Source organism: Trichomycterus rosablanca, chromosome 1, assembly GCF_030014385.1.
Source record: "Trichomycterus rosablanca isolate fTriRos1 chromosome 1, fTriRos1.hap1, whole genome shotgun sequence".
NCBI lineage: Eukaryota > Metazoa > Chordata > Actinopteri > Siluriformes > Trichomycteridae > Trichomycterus > Trichomycterus rosablanca.
Genome location: NC_085988.1, coordinates 61,497,656 through 61,523,239, shown reverse-complemented (window position 1 = coordinate 61,523,239; position 25,584 = coordinate 61,497,656). Strand labels below are relative to the sequence as shown.

At 38.0% G+C, this 25,584-nt stretch overlaps 1 protein-coding gene across 7 annotated transcripts in view; it reads right to left on the bottom strand.

Moving 5' to 3' along the window:
* Positions 1-25,584, bottom strand: part of sema3aa (sema domain, immunoglobulin domain (Ig), short basic domain, secreted, (semaphorin) 3Aa) — a 67,706-nt gene that overhangs the window by 22,804 nt on the left and 19,318 nt on the right. For 6 of the 7 annotated variants that reach the window (XM_063005099.1, XM_063005077.1, XM_063005085.1 and 3 more), the window contains exons 1-3: positions 13,815-13,973; positions 10,088-10,150; positions 1,723-1,842 (exon numbers count right to left, since the gene is read on the bottom strand). In XM_063005099.1, coding sequence (XP_062861169.1) covers positions 1,723-1,842; positions 10,088-10,150; positions 13,815-13,973 — 342 coding nt within the window. Of the gene's footprint in view, positions 1-1,722; positions 1,843-10,087; positions 10,151-13,814; positions 13,976-25,584 lie in introns of those variants that run through there. The other variant, XM_063005070.1, reaches the window with a different exon arrangement.

Here is a 25,584-nt window from a genome sequence, read left to right as displayed (position 1 = left end):
CCCCACCAGGTGAGATCTTGCGTGGAGCTCCAGAGTGAGGGTGATTGACTGTGATCTTGTATTTCTTCCATTTTCGAATTATCGCACCAACAGTGGTCTCTTTCTCACCAAGCTTCTTGCTGATGGTCTTGTAGCCCATTCCAGCCTTGTGCAGGTCTACAATCTTGTCCCTGACGTCCTTTGATAGCTCTTTGGTCTTGCCCATGGTGGTCGAGAGATTTGAACAGAAGAAACTGATTCTGTGACAGGAGTCTTTTATACAGGGACAGGACTAATTTGTGTGCATCATGGGCACATAACCGGTCTGTGGGGGTCAGAATTCTTGCTGGTTGGTAGGGGATCAAATACTTATTTCCCTTAATGAAATACAAATTAATTTATAACTTTTATTTAATGTTTTTTTCTGTATTTTTTGTTGATATTCTGTCTCTCTCTGTTAAAATAAACCTTCCATAAAAATTATAGACTGTTCAAGTCTTTGTAAGGGGGTAAACTTACAAAATCAGCAGGGGATCAAATACTTATTTCCCCCACTGTATATATATATATATATATATATATATATATATATATATATATATATATATATATATATATATATATATATACAGTATATATATATATATATATATATATACAGTATATATATATATATAGTGGCAGTGAGATGGGTGGTTGAGTTAATGTTGTGGAACTAGACAGGAGATCAAAGCACTCCTTCAGTTCTCCTTGTTGTCTTGCCATGTCTTGGTGGGTTGGAGCTATACAGTCGAGTTACGTTATTATGACCACCAGCTAATATCCAGAGTAACCGCCGTGTGCAGCAAGGACAGCATCTAGGCAGGCTGGGAGTGACTCAATAAGGTCCTGGTAGGTTGTCATAGGTATTTGGGGCCATGCTGACTGCAGTGCATCCCACAGCTGCTGAAGGGTGCAAAGACGATGATTGAGGTGGTCCCACGATGCTGAATTGAGTTCTGGGGAATTAGGGGGTCAGGGTAGTACTTGGAAGTCCTGGTCATGCTCTTCCAACCAATGTTGGACATTTCTAGTCATGTGACATGTCGCATTGTCTTGCTGGAGGATCCCATCTGCCCCAAAGAAGAAAATTTTACCCATGGTACTTTTACCCATGACATCAATGAGGGATATATGTGCAGGCAGCCTATCGCACACCTTATATACCCACCAAGCCAGCTCACAAAACATGACTTCTTTCATGAGCTATGCGCTGCCGCCATTGAAAGTAGGAAGTGGTCATAATAATGTGACTTGACTGTGTACTTAACAGCATATTAGGTAGGTGATTCTAATGTTTTGGCTCATGTGTGTATGTAAAGTCTAAAATTTAAAAATGTAGCTTCTTGTGATGTACATTATCTTAAACAAGCCAACCTCTGCCCCTAAACTGGGGGCATAAATAATTTATAGTTTAACCATTGCATTTTCAACTAGAGAAAAGCCGGCTCATTTTATGCAGATGAATCACTTTTTTGTGACAAATGTCCCCCTCTCTCATTTTGCACTTCGCTGCTCTGAAATCGCTCACAAGGCATCAGCAGAAGTGTTATCCTGATATAAAAGCCTCTGAATAATTTATCTCTCTGTCCTCACCGAGTCAGTGTGTGAATTTGTTTGAAAGATGTTTAACATGAGCGTGGTTGCTTTGGAAATAAAGTGACTATAACATTGTAATTAACATGTATGTGTGTGAGTACATACTTCTGCTCTTTTACCGATCTCCAGGTAAGCACAAATGGGGTGGAATGCTCCAGTGCCACATACATACAGGTGGGTCTGGTTATACTGCTGCAACACCCGCACAAAGTTGGAGCAGTCCTTCTGAAAGTGAGACACAATATAAAATTCATCAAAATCTATAATACATGACATAAAAACATCACATCCTAAGAAACTGGCCTTAATATTTAGTCATTTCACTTTGTTGCCTTACTCAAGCAAAACATTCCAATAGATTTAGGAACATGACTGCTGAGATTAGCTATTCAGGCACAAGAGCATAAGACTGGGCAATGTTGTTGGGTCATATGGTGTGTTTGTAGGTGGCATTTAAATACACTGCTCTAAAAATAAGGGAAGACTTGAGTCGCCCAGGTGGTGCAGCGGGATATTCCTCTAGCACACCAGTGCCGAGATTCTAAACTCCTTGGTTTGAAACTGTGTGTTGCCACCGGTCGACTGGGTGCCAACTAGCAGGCATAATTGGCAGTGCCTGCAGCAGACACGGTTCTGCTAGGGCGGGATGACTGGATTATGTGGGTGGGGTCTTCAAACGCTCTGAAAGGACCCTGACTGGCAGATAGAGAGGAACCTGTGCAGAGTGCATAGGTGAAAAAGGGTTCCACAAAGGGCTGCACGCGGGTCAGAGGAGGCGTGAGCAGCAATATACCCACATCGACTACAATCAGGGATACCCCAGCAATGGAAGACAAATTGACTATGCTAAATTGGGAAAACATGTATAAATAAAATAGGGAAAAAAGAGGAAGACTTAATCATCATAGTATAATTCCAAGTCAATTAAACCTCAGTTATATGTATCTGCCCAGTTTTGCTAATTGCCAAGTGATTATGAGTCAATTTCACCTGTTTTGGTGTAAATGAAAGTGACAACAGGTGCACTGGAGAGGCAACAGCAAGACAACCCCCAAAACGGAATGTTTTGGTGCAACTTGGGTTGTAACTTTAATCAAGGTAGAACAATATAGTGACTAAAAAGCCACTAACCAAAAGAAAACAAAATCAAATGAATAAGTAGTCAGATTAGAAGCGTTAATGACCTTTGCCAAGAGCACTGACACAAACCATGACAGACCCTGGCTTGTGGATGGTCCTTTTCGTCTTTGGTCTGAAACAACGACCCTGATACATGTTTGTGCTATGTACTGGTTCTTCCCAGATGCACCGCTTGAGGACATGATTAAAAAAGGCTTCTTTTTTGCACAGTAATGTAACTTCATGATGTAATGCTTTACAAAGGTATGCCAAAGTAATCCCCTGCCTATGAGGTAATTTGGCTTTTGTACAAAATCATGATTACAATCACATCATTATTGCATTGTCATACTTATAATACTTCATTACTAGCCCACAATTGCCCCGTCCCAACTTTTTTGGAATGTGTTGGCTCTGTTAAGCACTGGATGTGGTCCAATGATAAAACTATAAGCATGTTTCTGGTCATATAGTGTATGTATATACACAGATTAGTCATAACAAAAAACCACCACCTTGTTTCTACACTCACTTTATTTTATTTATACAGTCAGTAATTGTAGAACTGCTCCTATATGGTAAGTGGAGCTGATAAAATGGATAGTGAGTGTAGAAACAAGGAGGTGGTTTTAATGTTATGGCTGATCAGTGTATAATTAATAGCACATAAATCCCTGAATCAGTAATGACATTGAATAAACAGCATACTGATGTACAAATCCAGCATATATTAAACACATTGCTCATCTCAAATAAATGTCCAGTAATGATTCGGGCAGCTATAATCAGTGAGTAACTGATACACTGACAAGATATAAACATGGACATACACCCTGTAGTTTCTAGACAGAACAGACTTTTAAATGCTTCCATGCTTTTATAATTTACCTAGACATGTCAGTAAAATGCCTTTGAGTTCCCACAGAAGGACTGATTACATTTTCACCTGTTATATCCATCTTAGTCTTTCAGTTCAATCTCATTAGCAAGTAAATGTGCATGTGTATCTGGTTCTGATTAGCGTTAAATCGTCAGCACATGTGGACAGCCGCTTTGCGGCATACGTGAGGAAGAGAGGAAACTCTTGTGTGTGATTGTTTAATCCATGAATGGCCTCAAGGTCTGTTTAATTAAGATACAGGAAGGACAGACTCCACAATAATAAACACATATTATACATTACAAACATCCATTTAGCACAGGAAACCCACACAAAACAGACAGTTATGTATATAATGACGTGGTTTACACACATGTCCATACAAAGATATAAATGCTTTTGTGTGCACACCCAAGCACGTAGACTCCCACACACACCCATCAATGACCGTTAAGCTAACAAAAGCGACCCATCTGTATAAACAGTGATTGTGCAGTCAGGTTCGTGACTGCCTGCTGAGGGAAGTGACAGGAATATCATTTAAAACACATAAGAGAAAGTGATGTTGCCATCTGTCGCATTCTTTCACACTTATTCTTTTTTTTCTACAGGCAAACAGGCTGAAAGTGTGTAGTTAAATACACACACTAAAAAGGTTTAATAAGTTTATTGACATAACTGTAGTTTACACAGGACAACTGCTCTTTTTTTATTAATGTAGTAATTAATTTTTAATTTTATTAATCATGTTTATAAGACCAAGCAGAGTCATTCTAACTTGCATAAAAAGTCTTTGAATTTATGCTTGGTAACCATCATAGGCCATTCAAATCTTTGCTTATAGCACATTTTAAAACAAAAATATCAGAAGACAACATTGGGTACCACTCCTGTCATCTAAAAATCTGAATCTGAGACAATAGTGGGCACAGGCTTGCCCAGTCTGGACAAGTGAGATTTGTAAAAGACTTTTTTGTTGCAAAATGCAGATTGTAGGGTAAGGGTAATTTCTCATGGCTAGCGTGAATCCCCAGACTCATGTCAACAGACGCATTTATTTTAGGCCACTAATGCCAGTCAAGCTTTGTTTGAATGCCACAGCTTATCCGAGTATTGTTGCCGACCATGTGCATCTATTTATGGCCACAAATTATTCATCCTATATTGGTTACTTTCAGCATGATAATGCACCATGTCACAAGGCACAAGCCATTTAAATAATGGTTACATGAACATGCCGGTAAATTTAGTGTAATTCAATGGCCTTCCCTGTTATCAGATCTAAATCAAACAAAGCATCTTTGGGGTGTAACACTGTAACAGTAAATGGTTTACATAAATAATGTGCTATAAACAAAATCTCCAAAAAAGGCTTTTAAGACCATGTTTTGGAATTCTTAACACAAATAAGTTAAGGTGGATTTATGAGCTAATGCAGTGGTCCCCAACCTTTTTTTGCAACACGGACCGGTTTCATATAAGATATAATTTCACGGACCGGCGTGTGTGAATCAGTGTGAATCCTGGGCTTTTTTTGCTGCAACGAGACATTGGTGATAGATAGCTAGATGGATGGATGGATGGATGGATGGATGGATGGATAAATGGATGGATGGATGGATGGATGGATGGATGGATGGATGGATGGATAGATAGATAGATAGATAGATAGATAGATAGATAGATAGATAGATAGATAGATAGATAGATAGATAGATAGATCACTTTATTAATCCCAGAGGGAAAGTCAAGTATTACAACAGCTCAAGGTACAATAGAAAAAAGTATTAAGTAAATAAAAGACTCAGTTAGAAATGACTTTTAAACAAAATCATTAATTAAATAGGCTCAAGGTGCATAAGAAATATTAAGTATTGTAGTACAATGTTGGTAGGAATAAATTTATATGCAATATGTAATATAATACAAAAATTACAAAAGTGTCTTGGGCATTAAATGTCCAGAGATGTGCAATGACATAAACAGAGTGACAGATCATGCTTCATGAGTCTGTCCTGATAGTCCTGGTATTAACTCAGTGAGCGATGATGTCCCGGCACAGTTTGTACCATCGCTGTTGGTACAAACGATTGGGGACAATTACACCCAAAGACTTTTGGAAATGTAAACGCTCTCGTAGCGATCTCTAATTATTTATTCTTTCTGTGCGGCCCAGTAATAAATGACCCACGAACAGGTACCGGTCCGCATCCCGGTGATTGGGGACCACTGAGCTAATGAAATCCTACCCAGTGTTTAAATGGTATTGATAAATTGGACAGCAATTAATAGTGCAGGAGTAGAATAGTGCTGTGGACCAGCAGTCATGATAGTGCCATTGTAAAATATGTGACACTGTCTGACATAATGTTTTTAATGGTTATTGTTAATGTTGAATGATGATAGCAACATTCATTCATTCTCTTATCCACTTAGGGTCGTGTGTGTGTGGGGGGGGGGTGCTGGAGCCTATCCCAGCTTTTCAATGGGTGCAAGACACACAGTAACACCCTGGACGGGGCACCAGTCCATTGCAGGGCAGACACACACACACACACACACACACACACACACACACACACACACACATATTCACTTATAGGGCAATTCAGTGTCTCCAATTAACCTGACTGCATGTTTTTGGACTGTGGGAGGAAAGCCACGCAGACATGGGGAGAACATGCAAACTCCACACAGAAAGGACCCGGACCGCATCAACTGGGGATCGAACCCAGGACCTTCTTTCTGTGAGGCCACAGTGCTACCCACTAAGTCACCGTGCCGCCCATGATGGCAACAATGCTGGTAAAACCTTTGTATAAATCCCTGCAAAAGCAATAGTCCCATAGCTAAACAAACCACACATCTACATATGTTTCAAATAAATACTACTTAGCTGTAACTGTAGAGTTACCCCAGGTGTAATGTGTGGCATAAAGTTAAGTTTATAATTTTGCTGAATTCAGTTAAGCAAGTTTAATTTGTTTACCTTAGAGGGCTATCCATCCCCCTACAAATTGTTTGAACCAATTAGCCCCAACATGTATTCCCAATTCCACTGGCAGAGGAACAGATGGAACACTCTATTCTTGCTTGGTACTTCAGCCCAGTGGGAGAATCAAGAGGCTCCAGGCTTCAGTGAAGGAAATGACTTGGTTATGTCCTAATCAAACATTCTCACTCGCTCACTTACAAGCAGATTAAACAACTCCGTTGCCAAAACATTTACACTGCATGTGGAAGCCTGGCTGTGGCCTGGAGGGATATGGTGCTTCGCTGTGTTTACTGAATGTTAGCTCAGTAGTCTGTGTCTATGTACAGTGGTGTTCAACAAAATAGCAGTCCAACACCATTAACCTGATAAATCACTGTTTTTAGTAGAAAATATATTTCTACATTGCAAATAATTCACTTGAAAGTGTAGTAGAGTAATGAAAACAAAACAAACCCAACAATTAGGACATGCATGCTGCTCACTCTGAGTAATCGAAGCATTGATTGAAAGGGGGTTGTTCAAAATAATAGCAGTGAGGAGTTCAATTGGTGAAGTCATTCATTCTGCAGAAGAATGGGTGTCAATTTTGGCCCTTATTTAAGTTAGGAGGGTGGCAAATGTTGCACAGGTTGGTCATAGTGCATTTCCTTCTGAAATACTGGATGAAATGGGTTGTTCCAGACACTGTACTGATGAACAGCGTACTTTGATTAAAAAGTTGATTGTAGAGGGAAAAACATACAGAGAAGTGCAGCAAATTATTGGCTGCTCAGCTAAAATGATCTCAAATGCCTTAAAGTGAAAACCAAAACCTGAAAGACGCAGAAGGAAGCGTGGAACTACTGTTCGAATGGATTGAAGAATAGCCAAAATAGCAAAGGCTCAGCCAGTGATCACCTCCAGAAAGATCAAGGAACATCTGGAGTTACCAGAGAGTACAGAAGATGATTAAGTGAAGCCAATTTACCAGCAAGAACTCCTTGCAAAGTCCCGTTGTTAAGAAAAAGACGTGTCCTGAATGGGTTCAAATTTGCCAAGGAACACATTGACTGGTCCAAAGAGAAATGGCTCAACATTTTGTGGACTGATGAAAGCAAAATCGTTCTTTTTAGGTCTAGTGGCCGACGACCCCCGAGCACTAAATTCGAGCCACAGTACACTGTGAAGACAGTAAAGCACGGTGGTACAAAATGATGATATGGGATGTTTTTCATACCATGGTGTTACGTCTATTTATCAAATACGAGGGATCATGGATCAGTTTAAATATATCAGAATACTTGAGGAGATCATGTTGCCCTATGTCGAAGAAGAAATGTCCTTAAAATGGGTGTTTCAACATGACAATGACCCAAAACATCTTGGTTACAGACAAACAAGATTGAGGTAATAGAGTGGCCAGCTCAATCCCCTGACCTCAATCCCATAGAGAACTTGTGTTCTGACATCTGAAACGCGTTTTTTTTTTTTTTTAGGCAAAACCCAAAATTGCAGAAGAACTGTGGAATGTAGTCTAATCATCCTGGACTGGAATACCTGTTCAGAGGTGCCAGAAGTTGGTCGACTCCATGCAACACAGATCTCAGAAACAATTGTTATGCCACTAAATATTAGTTCAGTAATTTAAAGTAAAGTGAAACCTTAAACATTTTCAGTTTATACATACATTTTTTGAGTTTTTAAAGAAAAATGCTGGCACTGCTATTTTTTTGAACAGCCGGATATAAATTTTTCTTAATTTTCTGTAAAGGATTAACACAAACTGGCTACATTTTGTTAATGTTTTGATTTAGAATTGAAAGTGTAGTATTTTCAGTGCATTTGGATTTATGGAAATAAAAGTTATTATAATGATTTTGCGCTTTATTCACTTTTTTTAAATCACTGCTATTTTTTTGAACACCACTGTATGCTATTTATGTAAAGACATTTTCCCATTAGATGGATGATTAACTATGTGAATATTTGTACGTCTGGAGCAGGTGGTGTGTGTTATTTCTGATGAGCATGCTGCCCGTCTGTCTCTCGTTTTAGTACAAATAACCCAGGCGTTAAATTGCCATCAGATACCTTATACAGAACACGAACATCCAGACACTTACAAACACACACAAAAGCACACAAACAGCAATAGTAGATTTGCTGCATGAATAAAACTTTCTTTGATTAAGGCTAGACCTCTGCGTTCTTGCTCATCTGCCAAGCACTGTTCTCCGGGTAAATAAACTTCCACCAGGAATGACAGAATGCATACACAGCAAAGACAAAAACGGCTCGCATTACAATGCGCAGCCATTTGTGGTTTCCTAAATACAACAAACACCAAATTTTTACCGCAGAGGAGGATATTATTATTGTAAATCACAGACATAGCATTATTATTCGATATTTGTTAGACAGGCAAGGTTGCTGAAAAAACAAACCTGAAACATAAAATTAAATAACACTTCACATCAAATTAATTTACAACCTGGGAAAAGTATGCAAAAGAAACTGTGACTAACTGAGGGAAAATGAGAAACTGTGTCTGTGTTAGGAAAATATATATCTTGGGTGGGGTCTCAACACACCAGTCTAATATGGTAGCCCACAAATGAGACCAGAGTCTTGGTGCTGCCAACAGCATAGACATGAGCTTAACAAATACAACTGACCATATCTAAGCAAGAACGGACTAGATTCCGCTCAGGTGGCGCAGTAGTAAAACAAACTAGCACACCAGAGCTGACATTTTGAACTCGTCGGTTGGCTTGTTGTTCATACCAGGTGGGAAGCCGGAGGGGGACCTCATAACTGATGCAATTACGACCTCTGCTGGCTGGTTGAGGGATAATGTGGACAGGGTGTGGCTCTCCGTTCACAAGGCTGATCCGCATATTAACTCGCCTTGTGGGGGTGAAAAGATGCAGTCGGCTACTGCACACGTGTCGGAGGGGGCGTGTGACAGTCTCGCTCTCCTCAATCAGCAGTGGGGATCAGCATCAGTAGAGAGGAAGCGTAATGCAATCGGGTAATTGAATACGACTAGATTGGGAGGAAACTTGGGTAAAATGCAGACTATATGGGGATTTCTAATGCCTGGTTAAGGTCGTTATAGGTATATTAAAAGTGGGACGATGCAAAAAGTGGAATTTTCATACACTGTCGTTTGAAAATGTAGACTAAATGTAAATGTTATATTACATTCCTAATGGTAATATTATATTATTGCCCACTTTCCAGTCTTCATTAAATGCTTTTAGGAATAAAAACAGATGGTGCATGTAAACATGTAATAGATGTGCATGTGTTATATATACAGTAAAGTCAAAGGTTTACATGCACTTGTAAGGGGCATGCATGTCATGTCAGCCTTGTGTTTTCAAAAAGTTCTGCAATTTTTTAAAGACTGAATGACAACAAATCTTAAGTTCCATAATGATGAAGGTATACTAAAATAGATTAGATTCGGGTGGGACTAAAAAGTAAACACTTACTTCTAGGTCTTTTCCTGCCCACTTACACTCATCTCGTTTTGAAGGTGTGGCCGGCCAGGCAATCTGCAATAAGGAGCACAGTATTAATGTCTTGGCCTCCCACATAATTTTTATCACTGAACAAGAGGTAAAATAATTTTTTAATTAATTAATTAATTCATTTATTCAGAAGATTCACATCTTTAGCAATCCATCATATTGTAATAATTTAAGAATCTTTTCTTTATTATTATTATTATTTGGCCTGCAACACATTTCAACAAAGTTGTGACAAGAGCAATTTAGGCCTGGTAATAAGTACATAATTAAATAATGATGCGATTTGGAACAAGTTATGTCAACAGGTAACCCTTAGCTGGTACAAAAGCAGCATACATGAAAGGCCTAACAAAGATAAACTGACGATCACCAATTTGCCAAAAATGTGTAAGACATTTATTTAAATAATTATGAACAATGTTCCTCAAAGAAAGATAATATAGGATTTGGATATTTCACCCTCCAAGGTGCATAACATAATTTAAAAAATCAAGGGTAAGCGCACAAACCACAACTAATCCAGTGTGCACTTTAATCCCTGAGACAGCAGTGTGTAGGGATTACCTATGATGACAGCTAAAACCAAGAGCAGGAAATGTAAAATGCTTAAGGAAAATAGTGAGCAAAGGTACAAAATGGACCACACACAGAAAATAAGTAGCAAAAAGGTCAAATGTAAGTTATATTGGGAAAAAAACCCTTTATTTTGTCTGTTTAATCTGTTGACACAGTGTGGTAATGATTGCCCAGCAGTTAAGGTACTGGACGTTTATTTAGAAGGTTGCCACTGTTGCACTGTTGCATTTAACCTTGTAATTTCCCTTAAATAATACCCTTTTCCAAATGCCTAAATTTCCAACATTCACTACTTTGACTGTATTAGATCATGCAGTGTTACGAGAATGGATCATTTCAGTGGAGGTGACTTTACAGTGGTGTTTTAATGGTTTTCTGTAGTGGAAAACACCAATTAAACTAATACATTTTAGTGAATAACTCTTTGCCACATTTATATACACTGATCAACTATAACATTGAAACCACCTCCTTGTTTCTACACTCACTGTCCATTTTATCAGCTCCACTTACCATATAGGAGCACTTTGTAGTTCTACAATTACTGACTGTAGTCCATCTGTTTCTCTAAATACTTTTTTAACCTGCTTTCACCTTGTTCTTTAATGGTCAGGACCCCCACAGAGCAGGTATTATTTAGGTGGTGGATGATTCTCAGCTCTGCAATAACAATGACATGGTGGTGGTGTGTTAGTGTGTGTTGTGCTGGTGTGAGTTGATCAGACACAGCAGCGCTGCTGGAGTTTTTAAACACTGTGTCCACTCACTGTCCACTCCACTGTCCTACCTAGTTGGTCCACCTTGTAGATGTAAAGTCAGAGACGATCGCACATCTATTGCTGCTGTTTGAGTTGGTCATCTTCTAGACCTTCATCGGTGGTCACAGGACGCTGCCCACGGGACGCTGTTGGCTAGATATTTTTGGTTGGTGGACTTTTCTCAGTCCAGCAGTGACAGTGAGGTGTTTAAAAACTCCAGTACCATTGCTGTGTTTTATCCACTCATACCAGCACAATACACACTAACACACCACCACCATATCAGTGTCACTGTAGTGCTGAGAATGATCCACCACCCAAATAATACCTACTCTGTAGTGGTCCTGTGGTGGTCCTGGGAGAGTCCTGACCATTGAAGAACAGCATGAAAGGGGGCTAACAAAGCATGCAGAGAAATAGATGGACTACAGTCTGTAATTGTAGAACTACAAAGTGCTTCTGTATGGTAAGTGGAGCTGATAATATGGACAGTGAGTGTAGAAACAAGAAGGTGGTTTTAATGTTATGCCTAATCAGTGTACACTGCAGTGAATAACCCTTTGTCACGTTTAAACACTGTAAATCAGAAACCACAGTTAAGTTTATAATGTGTTCAAACATTTCATAACAACATATGCAATGCAAATAAAATTAATGGACTTTAATACCAGGAATCAGATGTATAATGGCTGTGTGTATAGATGCCACATGTAACTCTCTTCAGATGAACTAATGCATTTATAATACAGATTTATCCACTAGCCTCAAGCTTCAGGGAAAGAAGGTATGTAAGAAAATCAGAATAATGGAATCCAAAGAGATGGGAAGCAGGCCGGAAAGAAAAGAAGCAGAGAAAGAAAGGCAGCATTAGCTAAGTGCAAATCTGATAAAGTAATGAAAAACAGGACAGACTGGATATTGACAGATGCTGAATGGGATAGAGGCATAACAAGAATGTGGAATGGAAAAGCAGAAATAACATTGAGATGCACTGCTCTGGTGATTCCTGGTTTAAGATTTAATTTCACTGTGGGTACTGAATGTCCTGTGATCCAGAGATGTTTAAAGCAATTTATCTCTGTCCAACAACCTGCCTTAACATTTATCTTCAGCATTTGCTGTCTTTTTCTGATCGAGGTAATTTAAGGTTCAGAACACAGCCAGAAACATGGCAAGGCTTCAGACCTAAGAGCATGGTGAGCTGTAGTTTGGTTCTAAGCTTTAGTAAAACTTGGGTTAAGTAATATTTAAATTAATTATTGCTTTCCTACACACAATATAGCCAAAACTATGTTTTAGCTGGTAAATAAACCATAAGACACCAGTACAGCATTTTCCATTTATCTTCAGTGACCCATTTTAATGTCATCAGTGTCATGGTTGATCAGAAGCCTACCCAAGAAACACTGAACCCAAAGAAATAATAGACCTATGGGGACATTTGAGCATCTAAACAATGTACTGGCATGTTTTGGCACATTTTAAAAGAAAATATTGGAAAAAATTTATGTTAAAACTGGGCTAACAAACTAAATTCCTTACAGACAGTGACTGTGACTGGAGGCAAGATTTAAACCCAGATCTAAAGGATCCACTGTACCACTGTGCAGCGCCTGTTATGCTACTCTAACTGCTAGTCTAAAGTGTGAGTGACCGTTTGAGTTTGTTGTTTGTATATTAGGATTTTAACATCATGTTTTTACACGCTTTGGTTACATTCATGACAGAAACGGTAGTTACTGGTTACACAAGATTAACCAGTTCACAAGGTTATATCAACCACAGTCATGGACAATTTAGTATCTCCAATTCACCTCACTGGCATGTCTTTGGACTGTGGGAGAAAACCAGAGCTCCTGAAGGAAACCCACACAGACACATGCAACATGCAAACTCCACACAGAAAGGACCTGGACCGCCCCACCTGGGGATCAAACAAAGTGCTACCCACTTAGCCACCGTGCCGCCTTGCACGTAGTGTGATTGGCTCCAGATCCAAATTGATCCACTAGTATCACTTATGTGATGCACTACAAGGAATTTGAAAATACCGTGCTGGGGTAGGCTTATGCCAGCTTGGTGCGTGGTGGAAATATGGCAGTTGTGGTTGTATGTGTATTTGTGTACACACAAACTAGTAGTTTTATAAACAGTTTTTGCATGACTGTGAATAAAAGAATGTGATTGAAGACTCACTGTATATTTAAGTATTCTTTACTGAGGTTTTGTAATACAAATGATCATTTGCTCCATAAAAATACACTACAATGCAAATAAAACCAGAACACCCACGGTTGGTTGGAACATATCATTATGTGTGTGTGTGTGTGTAAGCATGATTGTGTAATTATTACCTGTTTGAGGTCTCTGTTAATGTTGACAAGGTCTAAAGAGAAGATATGGTCTTCTGCACCTACGTATAACCTCCCTCGTTCCTCATCCATAAGAAATGTGTCATAACCCGAACTGTTAGCTTGTCCAGTGAAAGTCACGAGATTACTGGAGTCTAGCATTTCTAAGAAAACAGAGAGAAAAAAATGAGTCTACATGGACAATGAGTGTATGTACTGATACACTAATAACCTTATTAGTTATTTTCAGATTTTATCAGATGTCAGAATATTCAGGTGTTTTTAATACTATAAATCAGACACTATCAGATTTCAAGAAATCAGACTTTTTAGTGAATTCTGTAATGTTAATAGTTACCATGGGCATCTAAGCAGATAAATAAGGTGTTTATGTCAGTATTCTTTATATTATTCACCAGGAACTCGACACCAGGAATGCATTCAAAATCCCAGCTCTGGTGTGCTAGTGTGTTTTTACCACTGTGCCACCTGAGTGGCACCAATTTAGTTTAAAAGTCATACTTTTAAGTTTTTTTAAATTAGTAAACATACTTTTTATTGATCAGGACACAATATGCAGTATAAATGTTGTATAAAAACATGGTTTTCATTTACTCTGGTTCAGTTTCTCTAATGCCACAAAGTCCAGTCAAGCACATGATCATGGTCATTCTGAAAGCATGTGACTGGCTTATTAATTTAAGTAAAGGTAAGGCATGATTGGTTACATGCACACATCTCTAGAAGCATGACTATGGACTTTGAACTTGCACTGTTGTACTCTAACTTGGGGGAAGGAGATCTGCACATTTCTTTTTTTACGCTATATTACCTCAGTGGCCTACACAGGCTGTTTTTCCACTGCTTGTTTTCATGGTTACACACTTTTAAACACAAGTTAAACATTCAAAGAAATGCTCAGATTGAGTGTGGGGGTTTCCAATTTTGAATTAGATATTTGCAACACACTTCAAAGGTTTTTGAGGGACAGAGGCAAAATAAGACTAACATTTGTAAAAGAATATTTAAGTTTTGAAACAACTCTCAGCAAAAGTCTCAGTATTTGCAAGCAAAATAGGTTGTGGCTCACCACTTTGATTTTTATTGTTGAACTTTGGCAGGTATTTGTATATAAGAGTTTAATGGTTTGAAGTTAAAATTTAAACAGAATTTTAAGAGCAAAGATACATTTTTATCTTTTTACCTGTTTCTTTAAATATTTGAAAATGCTTTTAGTGATTTAATTATTTAGGAATTTACTCCTGAATAAAAAAAACAGATAAACAATGGGGGAATTTCTGCTGAAACAATAAGGAATGGAAAAATGGACAGTTCCTATGGTGCTCTATCATATCTTCTTAGATGATTTATAGGTCGGGCAGCTACACAGACATGATTGGCTGTATCTGTGAGAAGGATGGCCATACAGCCTAGATATCGGAAGGTGTAGTTGTTGGCGCACTTTCCGCTGTTTCCAAATTCGTATAAAACTAAGGAGCATCAGGAAGGGGGTCTGGCGGAAAACTGTGCCAAATCAGGTACACAGACCAGAAAGATCCATTGTGACAACACTAAATTACAGGTGCAGCCAAAAGAAAAAAATATACATATTCCTTAGTTCATTTGTATGATTATTTACATAAAACATCATCTATAATTATGCAGTAAAATGGACTAAGCTACTTAAACTAAAAAAAAAAAAACACTCAATTTACATACATACACTTATAAGGGACATGTTTCACATGCCAGTTTTATTAATGATTGCTGCAACTGCTCTTTTAATTTGAATAAATAAAAGAAACACACTAAATAAATAAATTTTCTATATGCACATTTCTGTGTAAAATTTGCTCGACTGTATATACAATCCCAAAATACATTCACAAATGCCACTTAAAACTTTACTGTGCTTAAAAGAAGCCTTATGTTAACCGTGTCCATCCAGAAACGGATAAAAAACAAGGTATGTCATAGTATTGGGTTGTTTCAGGGCCCTTGCCATCCTTGGTAAATGTAATTTACACTTCTGTGATGGCAGCATTAATGCAAAAAAGTACATTAAGATTTTAGAGCAGCATATGCTGCCTTTAAAACATATTTTCCAGTGATGTTCATGCATTTTTCAACAAGACAATGCAAAACCACATGCTGCACACATTACAAAGTCATGGTAATCTGAAACATGATAAACAATACATAACAGCGTATTTAAAAAGAAAGCTGAGTAGGTAAGTAAAATAATTAGGTGAGGTAAAGAAACAGCCATTACAAGTAAGAAAAGGAAAAAGATTACATGGAAAACAGCCTCTAATCATTGCCAGACTATAAAAAATCCCCATACAGTCAGTTCCCTGCACCTCTGCCTATTCGGCAGAAGAAGCGAACATTTCTGCAATATTTGGACGCCGCTCAGCACAGGCTGTCTATGAATCATAATGAGCACTGACATGTAGAGACTGCAGCTAGTCTCTAGAGCTCAGCCTGACGGGCTGCTGTAGTAGCCATCTGCATTTGATTCTGGACATCTGCGAGCTCAGTAAAAAGAGGGAGTGTGACTGAGAGAGAATGAGAGAGAACTAGAGAGAGATAGAAAGGGCTCATCCATCACTGCTTAATAAATGCTCACATAGGGACTATGGGACAAAAGCAAATACATTGCAGAAAAGAGACAGTAATAAATAGCTGCTTTCCCATTCGTCATACTCTTGACTGGCTACAAGTAGCCTGTGTGTATGGATGAAGCCAGTAACCACACACACACACAACATCCATGCCAAGCATGCATTTCAAATTCATGTTCATCGCTTTGCATTGTAATGATTGTATTGCAATTATACAATCATTGTCTGTTTTTGGCAAAGACTGTATTATTTAGGTAGCCTTATAAACAGATAAAATCTGGATACTCTTATCTCAATAATAGTACAGTAGCATAATTACAAAGGTACAATTACATCTTTTCCAGTTGCCTTTGTGTTTATTCTTCTTAATAATTTAGTCCAGTTTCCCCTAGGGCATTGTTAATTTGTTAAAACAGCTAATGTACGACATCCATGCTGGCTCAGATAAGCCACAGACTAGCCTAGACACACCCACTTGCACATGTGTGAAGCCATCAGGCTCTTCCTTTTACCAGATTCTGGCACTTCTGACTTTAAAATAGGGCCGTAACACACAGAGAAACACAATATACTCCGGGTATTTCTTTGGCTCTTGACAGTGACAGTGCCTCAGTCCAGCAGCAGAAGAGGCAATGAGGTGATACCCCATCTGGCTTTCCCTGCCACATTGCCAACTGTGTCTGGAAAGTGCCAGATTAGGCCGGTGGCTCTACCCCAGGTCCCAGCTGTGGTGGGCAAGTATTAAAAGCTGCTGTGCCACAGAAGTGCCTAGCTATTGTTATTGTTATTAAACAGATATTACACTAAAATAAAACATTGACACATTTTGTAAAACATAACTTATAACTTATCCAACATCCACCTAACCCTTGCAAAATTGAAATATCCCCCCAGTTTACCAAATTCATATTTATAATTATTTTAACATAACCATAGATTGACATCAGCCAGCCTTGTAGAATATACAGTATATGACCAAAAGTATGTGGGGAATCCCCCCACCCCCAAAAATATTAAGTTTGGGTGTTTTTATCATACCCATTCCTAACGTGTATAATCTTCCCAAAAAAGGCTCATATAGGTGCAGTGGGGAATGGGGGCTTTTACTTTAACTTTTTTTTAACTTTAACATTTACTTGGTTTAAAAATGGGGTGCCCAACAAGCTCATGGTTAGGAGTCCACATATATAATTGTCCATAGAGTGTAAACCTCTGAAATCGAACTGTACTATTAAAGTCATTTTATAGTTTATACAGAAACAGAAAGTGTATTCTTAAAATGGTCGAAACTTGAAAAAGCTGTAAATCTAAAAGGAGTAGCTGGTATGTTAATATTTCTCTTAAAGGCTAGGTGAAAACTCTTTCAGGTGGTCACAAAGTAGCTCAGCAACGCATCTAAAAAAACTGCAGAGGTGTTTTTAAAGTCAAGAAAAGTCAATCCAAGACTAGACAACATGTTAATTGAAACATAAGTAAGAAAACAACAGCAAAACTATTTGGTAATTTAGTTGAAATTGGGTAATTTAGAACATTATTCTTAGTAACAAATGCAAGTTCATACCCAAACTGGTAAAAATAAACAAAATTAAAGTTTTGACCTTACTTTTTCACACTACAGTATATTATGTTGTAATGTTATAGCTACTACTGCTGATATTTGTACTGCCAGTACAAACATATTAATTATTTTTATTAATTAATATTGTAATGCATTTAGAACCAACATATTTAAAGTAAGTACAATTCAAACACTATTTCTAGTATAAATGTTACTGCTTCTAGGAAACTGAACCACCCAGCAACCCTGACCAGGATAAAGCAGTGATAAAATATGATAAGGTTATTAATGATGATAAAGTGTTTGTACACATATGTAACATATTTTACTTTACAATATACTTTTTAATAGGTACTTTAAAACTAGTCCTATATATGGCCACATCTGCAGTCCATTATAATCATTAACAAGGAATTTTAAGGCCATACCACAATGTTAAATTAGATTATATTCATTTTTACTGTATGTATTTTGACCCTAAATAGTTTCAGAAAACCTACATGTAATTTTAAAAAAGGACATAAATATTACTTTTTAAGTTATTTGGTCATATTTATTTATTTATTTTGATTTAACGTCGTTTTACACACTTTGGTTACATTCATGACAGCAACGGTAGTTACTCATTACACAAGATTCATTAGTTCACAAGTTTATTGTCAAACACAGTCACGGACAATTTAGTATCTCCAATTAACCTCACTTGCATGTCTTTGGACTGTGGGAGGAAACCGGAGCTTCCGGAGGAAACCCACGCAGACATAGGGAGAACATGCAAACTCCACACAGAAAGGACCCGGACCGCCCCACCTGGGGATCGAACTCAGGACCTTACTGCTGTGAAGCGACAGTGCTACCCACCGAGCCACCATGCCACCATGCCACCCTGCCACCCTATATGGTCATATAACTGTCTTGTTTGCCTATATATTGTTTAATGTTTTTTGCAGGTACAACATAATAAAAGGGTGGCATAGTGGGTAGCGCTGTTGCCTCACAACAGTAAGCCCTGTGTCTGTGTGGGTTTCCTTTGGGTGCTCCAGTTTCCTTCCACAAGTACAAACATGAAGTCAGGCCAACTGGAGTTAGTAAAAAATGTTCTAAGTGTGCATGTGTGTGTCTGCCCTGTGATAGACTGGTGATCTGTATGAGGTGCTTCATACCTCATTCAATGAATCAGACACACTGTGACCCTGACCAGAATAAAGCAATGGTCAAATAGACAAGACATAAATGAATAAATCATACGAGCTAATAGAATATGGACAAAATGTTAGTAGTTTATGGTTATTTATAAAGCCTACTTGACATATTTTACATCCACATTCTGCACTTAGATGGGCACCACCAGGGAAGAGGAAGAGAGGCAGGCCATTGGGCACAGTGGAGAACAGTGGAGAAGGAGATGGCAGCAGAAGGCAAGAACTGGGATGAGATACACTGGCTTGCCCAAGACCACGACGGCTTGAGAAGATATGTTGGCACCTAATGCTCCAGCCGGAGCGAAGAGGATTAACTAACTAACTAACTTGATTAAACAACAGTCGTATGTGTAATATGTCAAGTTCCAGTTAGAATGTAAGAAGAGAATAAACCAGCAGTCATATTTTTTTTAATAAAACACACAATATTATTTCTTTAGACAAAGAAGTGTGTGTTCCAAGAAAAGAACAATTGTAGAAATCATTACAACTGTCAACTATTATAATACACTGTATTTGTATTTTACAAATTTATGTTAACTTTTCACTTCAGTAAATTAAACAACAATTAAAAAAAAATTTAGGCCTGAGCTACCTTTTGTGTCAAAATGTATAACATCAGTTATATTTGTTTAAAAGAAGAGGATGATATACTGTATAAAAAGGGCTGCCAACGCCTTCTCTATACCTCTCTCTGTTTCTCAGTATGACATCAGTTATTTTTGTTTCTGTTCATTTACCCGATGTGTGTATTTGGTTTTCTTTTTCTGTTCTCCTTCTGCCTTGAACCAGGTTCACTCATGGCACTCTGGCAGCAGATCTGACAGTTCTGGAAGCTGCAGTGTTTTCAGAGTTCAAGTAAGTGATTGCTGTTTGAACTCTATGAACAAGGCATTCTTTAGAGTTGTCTTGGCCACGTCACTGGAAGAGGTAGCCTGCAAGTGGGCTATATATACACACTTTTACATAAATGCACAGACGCACATTTCTGTTCACATTTTAAAATGTGCTACAGCATACAGTGTTTGTCCTGGCCATCATCTGTCTGGTTTTAAGCTGTAACCAAACACTAGGTATATGCCTAAGGTGCAAGTTTTTATTTTTTACCTCTATTTATTTTCCCTCTACTAAGCTAAAACTAGAGAATGGGACATTACGTGGCACAAAAGCAAATTATTTACCCTATTAACCAGGAATTGTAATATTCAGCTTTGGCCAAGAGAGCATGGTTGTTCTGCGTTCTATGTGATATCCCTTTTCCCTGTTATTCAATTTAACACTAGCAAATCTATGAGCTTATGTGTCTGTCGTTTAATGACAATATTACCTACCATAAACTTTTTACATCCACACCTCATTACATTCCCTATTACACATGTGTCAAACTCAATGCCCACGGGCCAAATCCGACCCGCCACGTCATTTTATATGGCTTAAAAGACGTATGATTATCTTAAAATACACTGTAAAATTGTACATAAACTGCATCTCCCACAATGCATGCCGATTTTGTGACCCGCAAAGTGACCGCATCCCGCCACTAGATGGCAGTGTTTCCACATCAGCGTTTAACTGAGGCGGTTTTCCAAGAAGTGATGTTGAGAAATATTTACAAATAATCCTAAAATGTACAAGAAGAGAAAATTGAAGCAGAAGGAGGTAATTTAATGAAAGATGGGAAAGTGAATAAAAGTTTGTGCTTCAAGAAGAAAAACCGGTACGTCTCTTGTGTTATGAGGCCATGTCTGTGGTAAAGGAGTACAATATAAATGTAGATATACATTATAAATATACAGTATAAATTTGGCATTTTGACACTAAACACAGAATTTAGCCTCAAAGAAAAACAACAAATTGTCCAAGACTTAAAAGGTGGACTGCAATCACAGCAGGATACGTTACAATCGGCCCTTTGAGGGCCACCATATTGCAGATGTGGCTCTCTGTGAAAATGAGTTTGACACCCCTGCCCTATTACATTCGTATGGTAAGACAAGACAGCTAAAAATGGCAATGTCAGTATTTTTAGATAAACTGCATCTGTTTGCACATGTTCCATATTAAACATGTTTTCTAACATTTTTTTCCTTGTTTAGGGTTCATCGCAAGGCTTTGATCATCCCACCCCTGGTATAGATAGTAATGTCTGTGTAGATACCCAGTAGGCCATTAGCACTGCTGAGATTCAAATACAATTCTCAGTGGTAGTGGGCTAGCATAATAGCATAACCGCTGCAGGGCAGATACACATACACACATAAAGGACCCGGACCGCCCCGTCTGGGGATCGAACCCAGGACCTTCTTGCTGTGAGGTGACAGTGCTACCCACCGAGCCACCGTGCCGCCCCACTACAAAAATTAGTTTCTTGTAAATTAAAAAACAACAGTAACATATTAAGCAGGAATAGCTAAATTTGAACAGAAACATGCAAAAACAGTGACCAGAGGCAAAGATCAAGCCCAGCTCTTTATTTTTCATTCAAAATTTCTATTTGTTTTATTTTTTAAAATACATGTTATGTTTTTTTCTGTAGGAATATGCACGTAAATATGGCATAAATACATTTCAATAGAAATTATGAAAATATATAATGTACATCCTGCAGATTTTGTCATTTTCTACCAAACAGCATGTTTTTAATTTTGTGTGCTATATGATTTAGGGCTCCTCAATGTCTGATCCAGTTCTACAACTGGCTATTTAGTGAGTTAAAAGGCAGAGCAGTGCTTCAGCTGGTTTTGGGCGCTACTTGTTTATATAAGTCAGAACAATGGTGCACTTCAAACCACGTGCCAGCCTCTGACCCGTATTTGGCCCTGTCTTACCCCTCCACGTTCCTCTCCTCTCCCGCAATCACCAAATGAAGTATGTGGTGTGGTTTGGTTCTGTGCCATTTAGGAAAGCTGAACAACCCACCCAGGTGCAGATGTTTGCTGGAAACGTGGATACTTGTCTAACATGCGGTTTAAATGTTTCTCTAAGCCTCGGGAGTTTAAGTATCAAGTTACTGAGTTGCTCTCAGATTCCTATTATGTGAGTCATTTATATATTTATATACGTATAGTGTATAGTATATAAGTGTGTGTGTGTTTGTGAAAAAAAATTAATTGTTTGTATTTTATTCTATAAACTACTGACAAAATGTTTTCCCAAATTCCAATAGAAATATTGTCATTTAGAGCATTTATTTGTAGAATATGACAACTGATCAAAATAACAAGAAAAAATGTATCAGTGTTTTCATACCTTGAATATTACAAAGAGAAAATAGTTCCAATTTATTTTAAATAATTAAAATGGTTAAAATCCACAGAGCTGGGGAACATTGTCATGCATCATTTCCAAAGACAAATCCCAACATCCTCAATGATCCTCCACCAAATTTTACAGTAAGTGCCAAACACTCTAGCTTGTAAGCCTCTGCAGGTCTTCATATAATCATTAGATGACCAGTTGTTGAGCAAGGTTAAAAATTGGACTAATCAGAGAATTGACCTTATTCCATTCCTTTATAGCTAAAACTTTATGGTGTATTGCAAACCTTAGCCTGATGCTACTTTGCTTCTCATTTTCTAATTTCTAATTTCAGCCCTGCCTCTAGGATCCTGTTTCAAATCGTCTTCACTGTGCTTCAGTTGTGGGTTGCATTCTCTTTGTAGGTCACTTTGTCATCCTACGGTTGTCAAGTGATATTTCATTGAGTTGGTCAATGCTTTGCTGCTCTGAAGCTTTGTTGTTCCCAATGTGTGCTGCTTGCTCTTATGAACCTTCGTCTTGAAAATATAAAGTATGGAAGCAACCTGATTGTCATTAAATCCCTCTGCCTATGAAGCCAAAATTGCCATGGTCAATAGTTTGTTATCTTTTGAGAACAGTTATGTTTGAGGTGCTATGGTGCCATGTACCCTAACAAGCCCCAAAACATCACATACCCTCCATTGTACTTAACAGTGGGCATGAGGTTCATTTTAGTGTCCCAAACCCACCTTAAGTGTTTAAGTGTTTACTACCATAAAGTTACATTTTTCTTTTTACCTTAGAACATGGATCCAACAGCGTTTAAAAAAACTTCAGGCATTTATGTTTGTGAATAGATGACAGCAAAGTCATTGTCCTGGCTATCCTTCCAAATAATCTTTGGGCATGTAGAGGTGGTGTCTGATGGTAGTTTTGGTGACACTTAACATGCAGTTTTTTTTCCCCTTAACTCTTCAACAGTAATCCTTGAGAATGTTTTATCTTTCTTGCCATTCTCTGCATTGTGTGTGGGGGCAAAACAAACTTGGATCCTTTGTCACAGTTCCAGTTTTAATTACAGCCTTAATAATAGACATAGACATCTTCAGATGAGTAGCCTTTTTGCTATTTCCTGACTTTTTCCTTATTTAAATTGTATGTTCTTGCGCGGCAATGTTAAAGAATAAAGAGAATTCAGCTTCTGTGCCACTTTCTATACCACATGAGGTAATGAATTACTGCTGAAATGTTCCTAGAAAACAAATGGTTTACTTACAGGATGCCTGTAAGTTTTTTTTTTTAAATAAAGGTTGGGACATTATTTGCATTTATTAGAAGTTTAATTGTTTACTTGTCTTATACTTTTTTCTTGATTACAGACAAAGTGGGTCTGGAATCCACCCAGAAATGGTAATCCACACACAATGGCAATAGTAATTTTTAGCCACTTGAGCCAAATGTGACAAATAAACCTAGGTCCCCAGTATCCTGAAACTGCATGGCAATCACACTGTCTCTTGCATCACCTAAAATTCACTCTCCCACACCCAGTCCTATATTACACAAATTATGTTCGATTTATAACATATGTGTTGGTGCATTAGAGCATTAAATTGAGATGTTGTTTAGTTGTTTATTCTACTAATGATTGACAAAAAATTTGTCTTTTATTATTGATGTCTGCCAAGATTACTATTGCCATAGCATTACACTATATAAATATTATTATTAACATTTTATCTTAATATTCTTTTATAGTCATTTTGAATTGAATGTTGGCTAATGAGCTTTTTTTTACTGTAAAATTATTTTTCTAACGTGTTAAAGTGGAATTTATCCAGCATTTAATCTTAAGTTTTGTATGGCACAGAAAAGATGCCAGATGTTAAAATGTGTTTGAGGAACAGTTTCTTGGCTAAGAGGCACGGTACTGTAACAATTACCCACATGTAATCAACCCCAGGTTTTAGTCTGTAACCTCAGCAACAGAGCTAAATGTGAGGATATGAGGGCATTTTTACTGACAGCTAGGAAAAGGCGGATGAGCGGATGTAGTCACCCGCAGGGTCATTTGCCTCTCAACAATGCAGATAGGAAACAATCAGCATGACAGAAACCCTCCTGCTTGAATCAAAAGACAGCTCTTGTAAAGGAAGAAGTGATTTATGGCATAGATAAATGACTTGAATCAACAGTGCAATCACTGAGGTAAAACCGAAACTCTGTTTGCCAAGAGATAAATAACAAAAATCACAAAACTTTAAAACATTGCTGTAGTAGAAATAGATTTTTTTTTTTGCCAGAAGCAGAACATTCCTGCATGCATATGCGTATGGGCATGTACTTCATTATTTTAGGGGTGAAGTATTCTCATATTTACAGGAATCAATGAGAAATTGGACCTTGGGGAAATTTTTGGATGATTTTCCTGAGTAAATGTTGATTTTAACAAGAACTGAAGCTTTTTTTTATTCAAACGATTAGAAAATGTGCATGTAGCCAAAACACCATATAGATATGGCAAAACATAAGCCAATAAAATACAGCGCAATAGTGAAAATGCAGGTATATACAGTGTATCACAAAAGTGAGTACACCCCTCACATTTCTGCAGATATTTAAGTATATCTTTTCATGGGACAACACTGACAAAATGACACTTTGACACAATGAAAAGTAGTCTGTGTGCAGCTTATATAACAGTGTAAATTTATTCTTCCCTCAAAGTAACTCAATATACAGCCATTAATGTCTAAACCACCGGCAACAAAAGTGAGTACACCCCTAAGAGACTACACCCCTAAATGTCCAAATTGAGCACTGCTTGTCATTTTCCCTCCAAAATGTCATGTCACTCGTTAGTGTTACTAGGTCTCAGGTGTGCATAGGGAGCAGGTGTGTTCAATTTAGTAGTACAGCTCTCACACTCTCTCATACTGGTCACTGAAAGTTCCAACATGGCACCTCATGGCAAAGAACTCTCTGAGGATCTTAAAAGACGAATTGTTGCGCTACATGAAGATGGCCAAGGCTACAAGAAGATTGCCAACATCCTGAAACTGAGCTGCAGCACAGTGGCCAAGATCATCCAGCGTTTTAAAAGAGAAGGGTCCACTCAGAACAGACCTCGCGTTGGTCGTCCAAAGAAG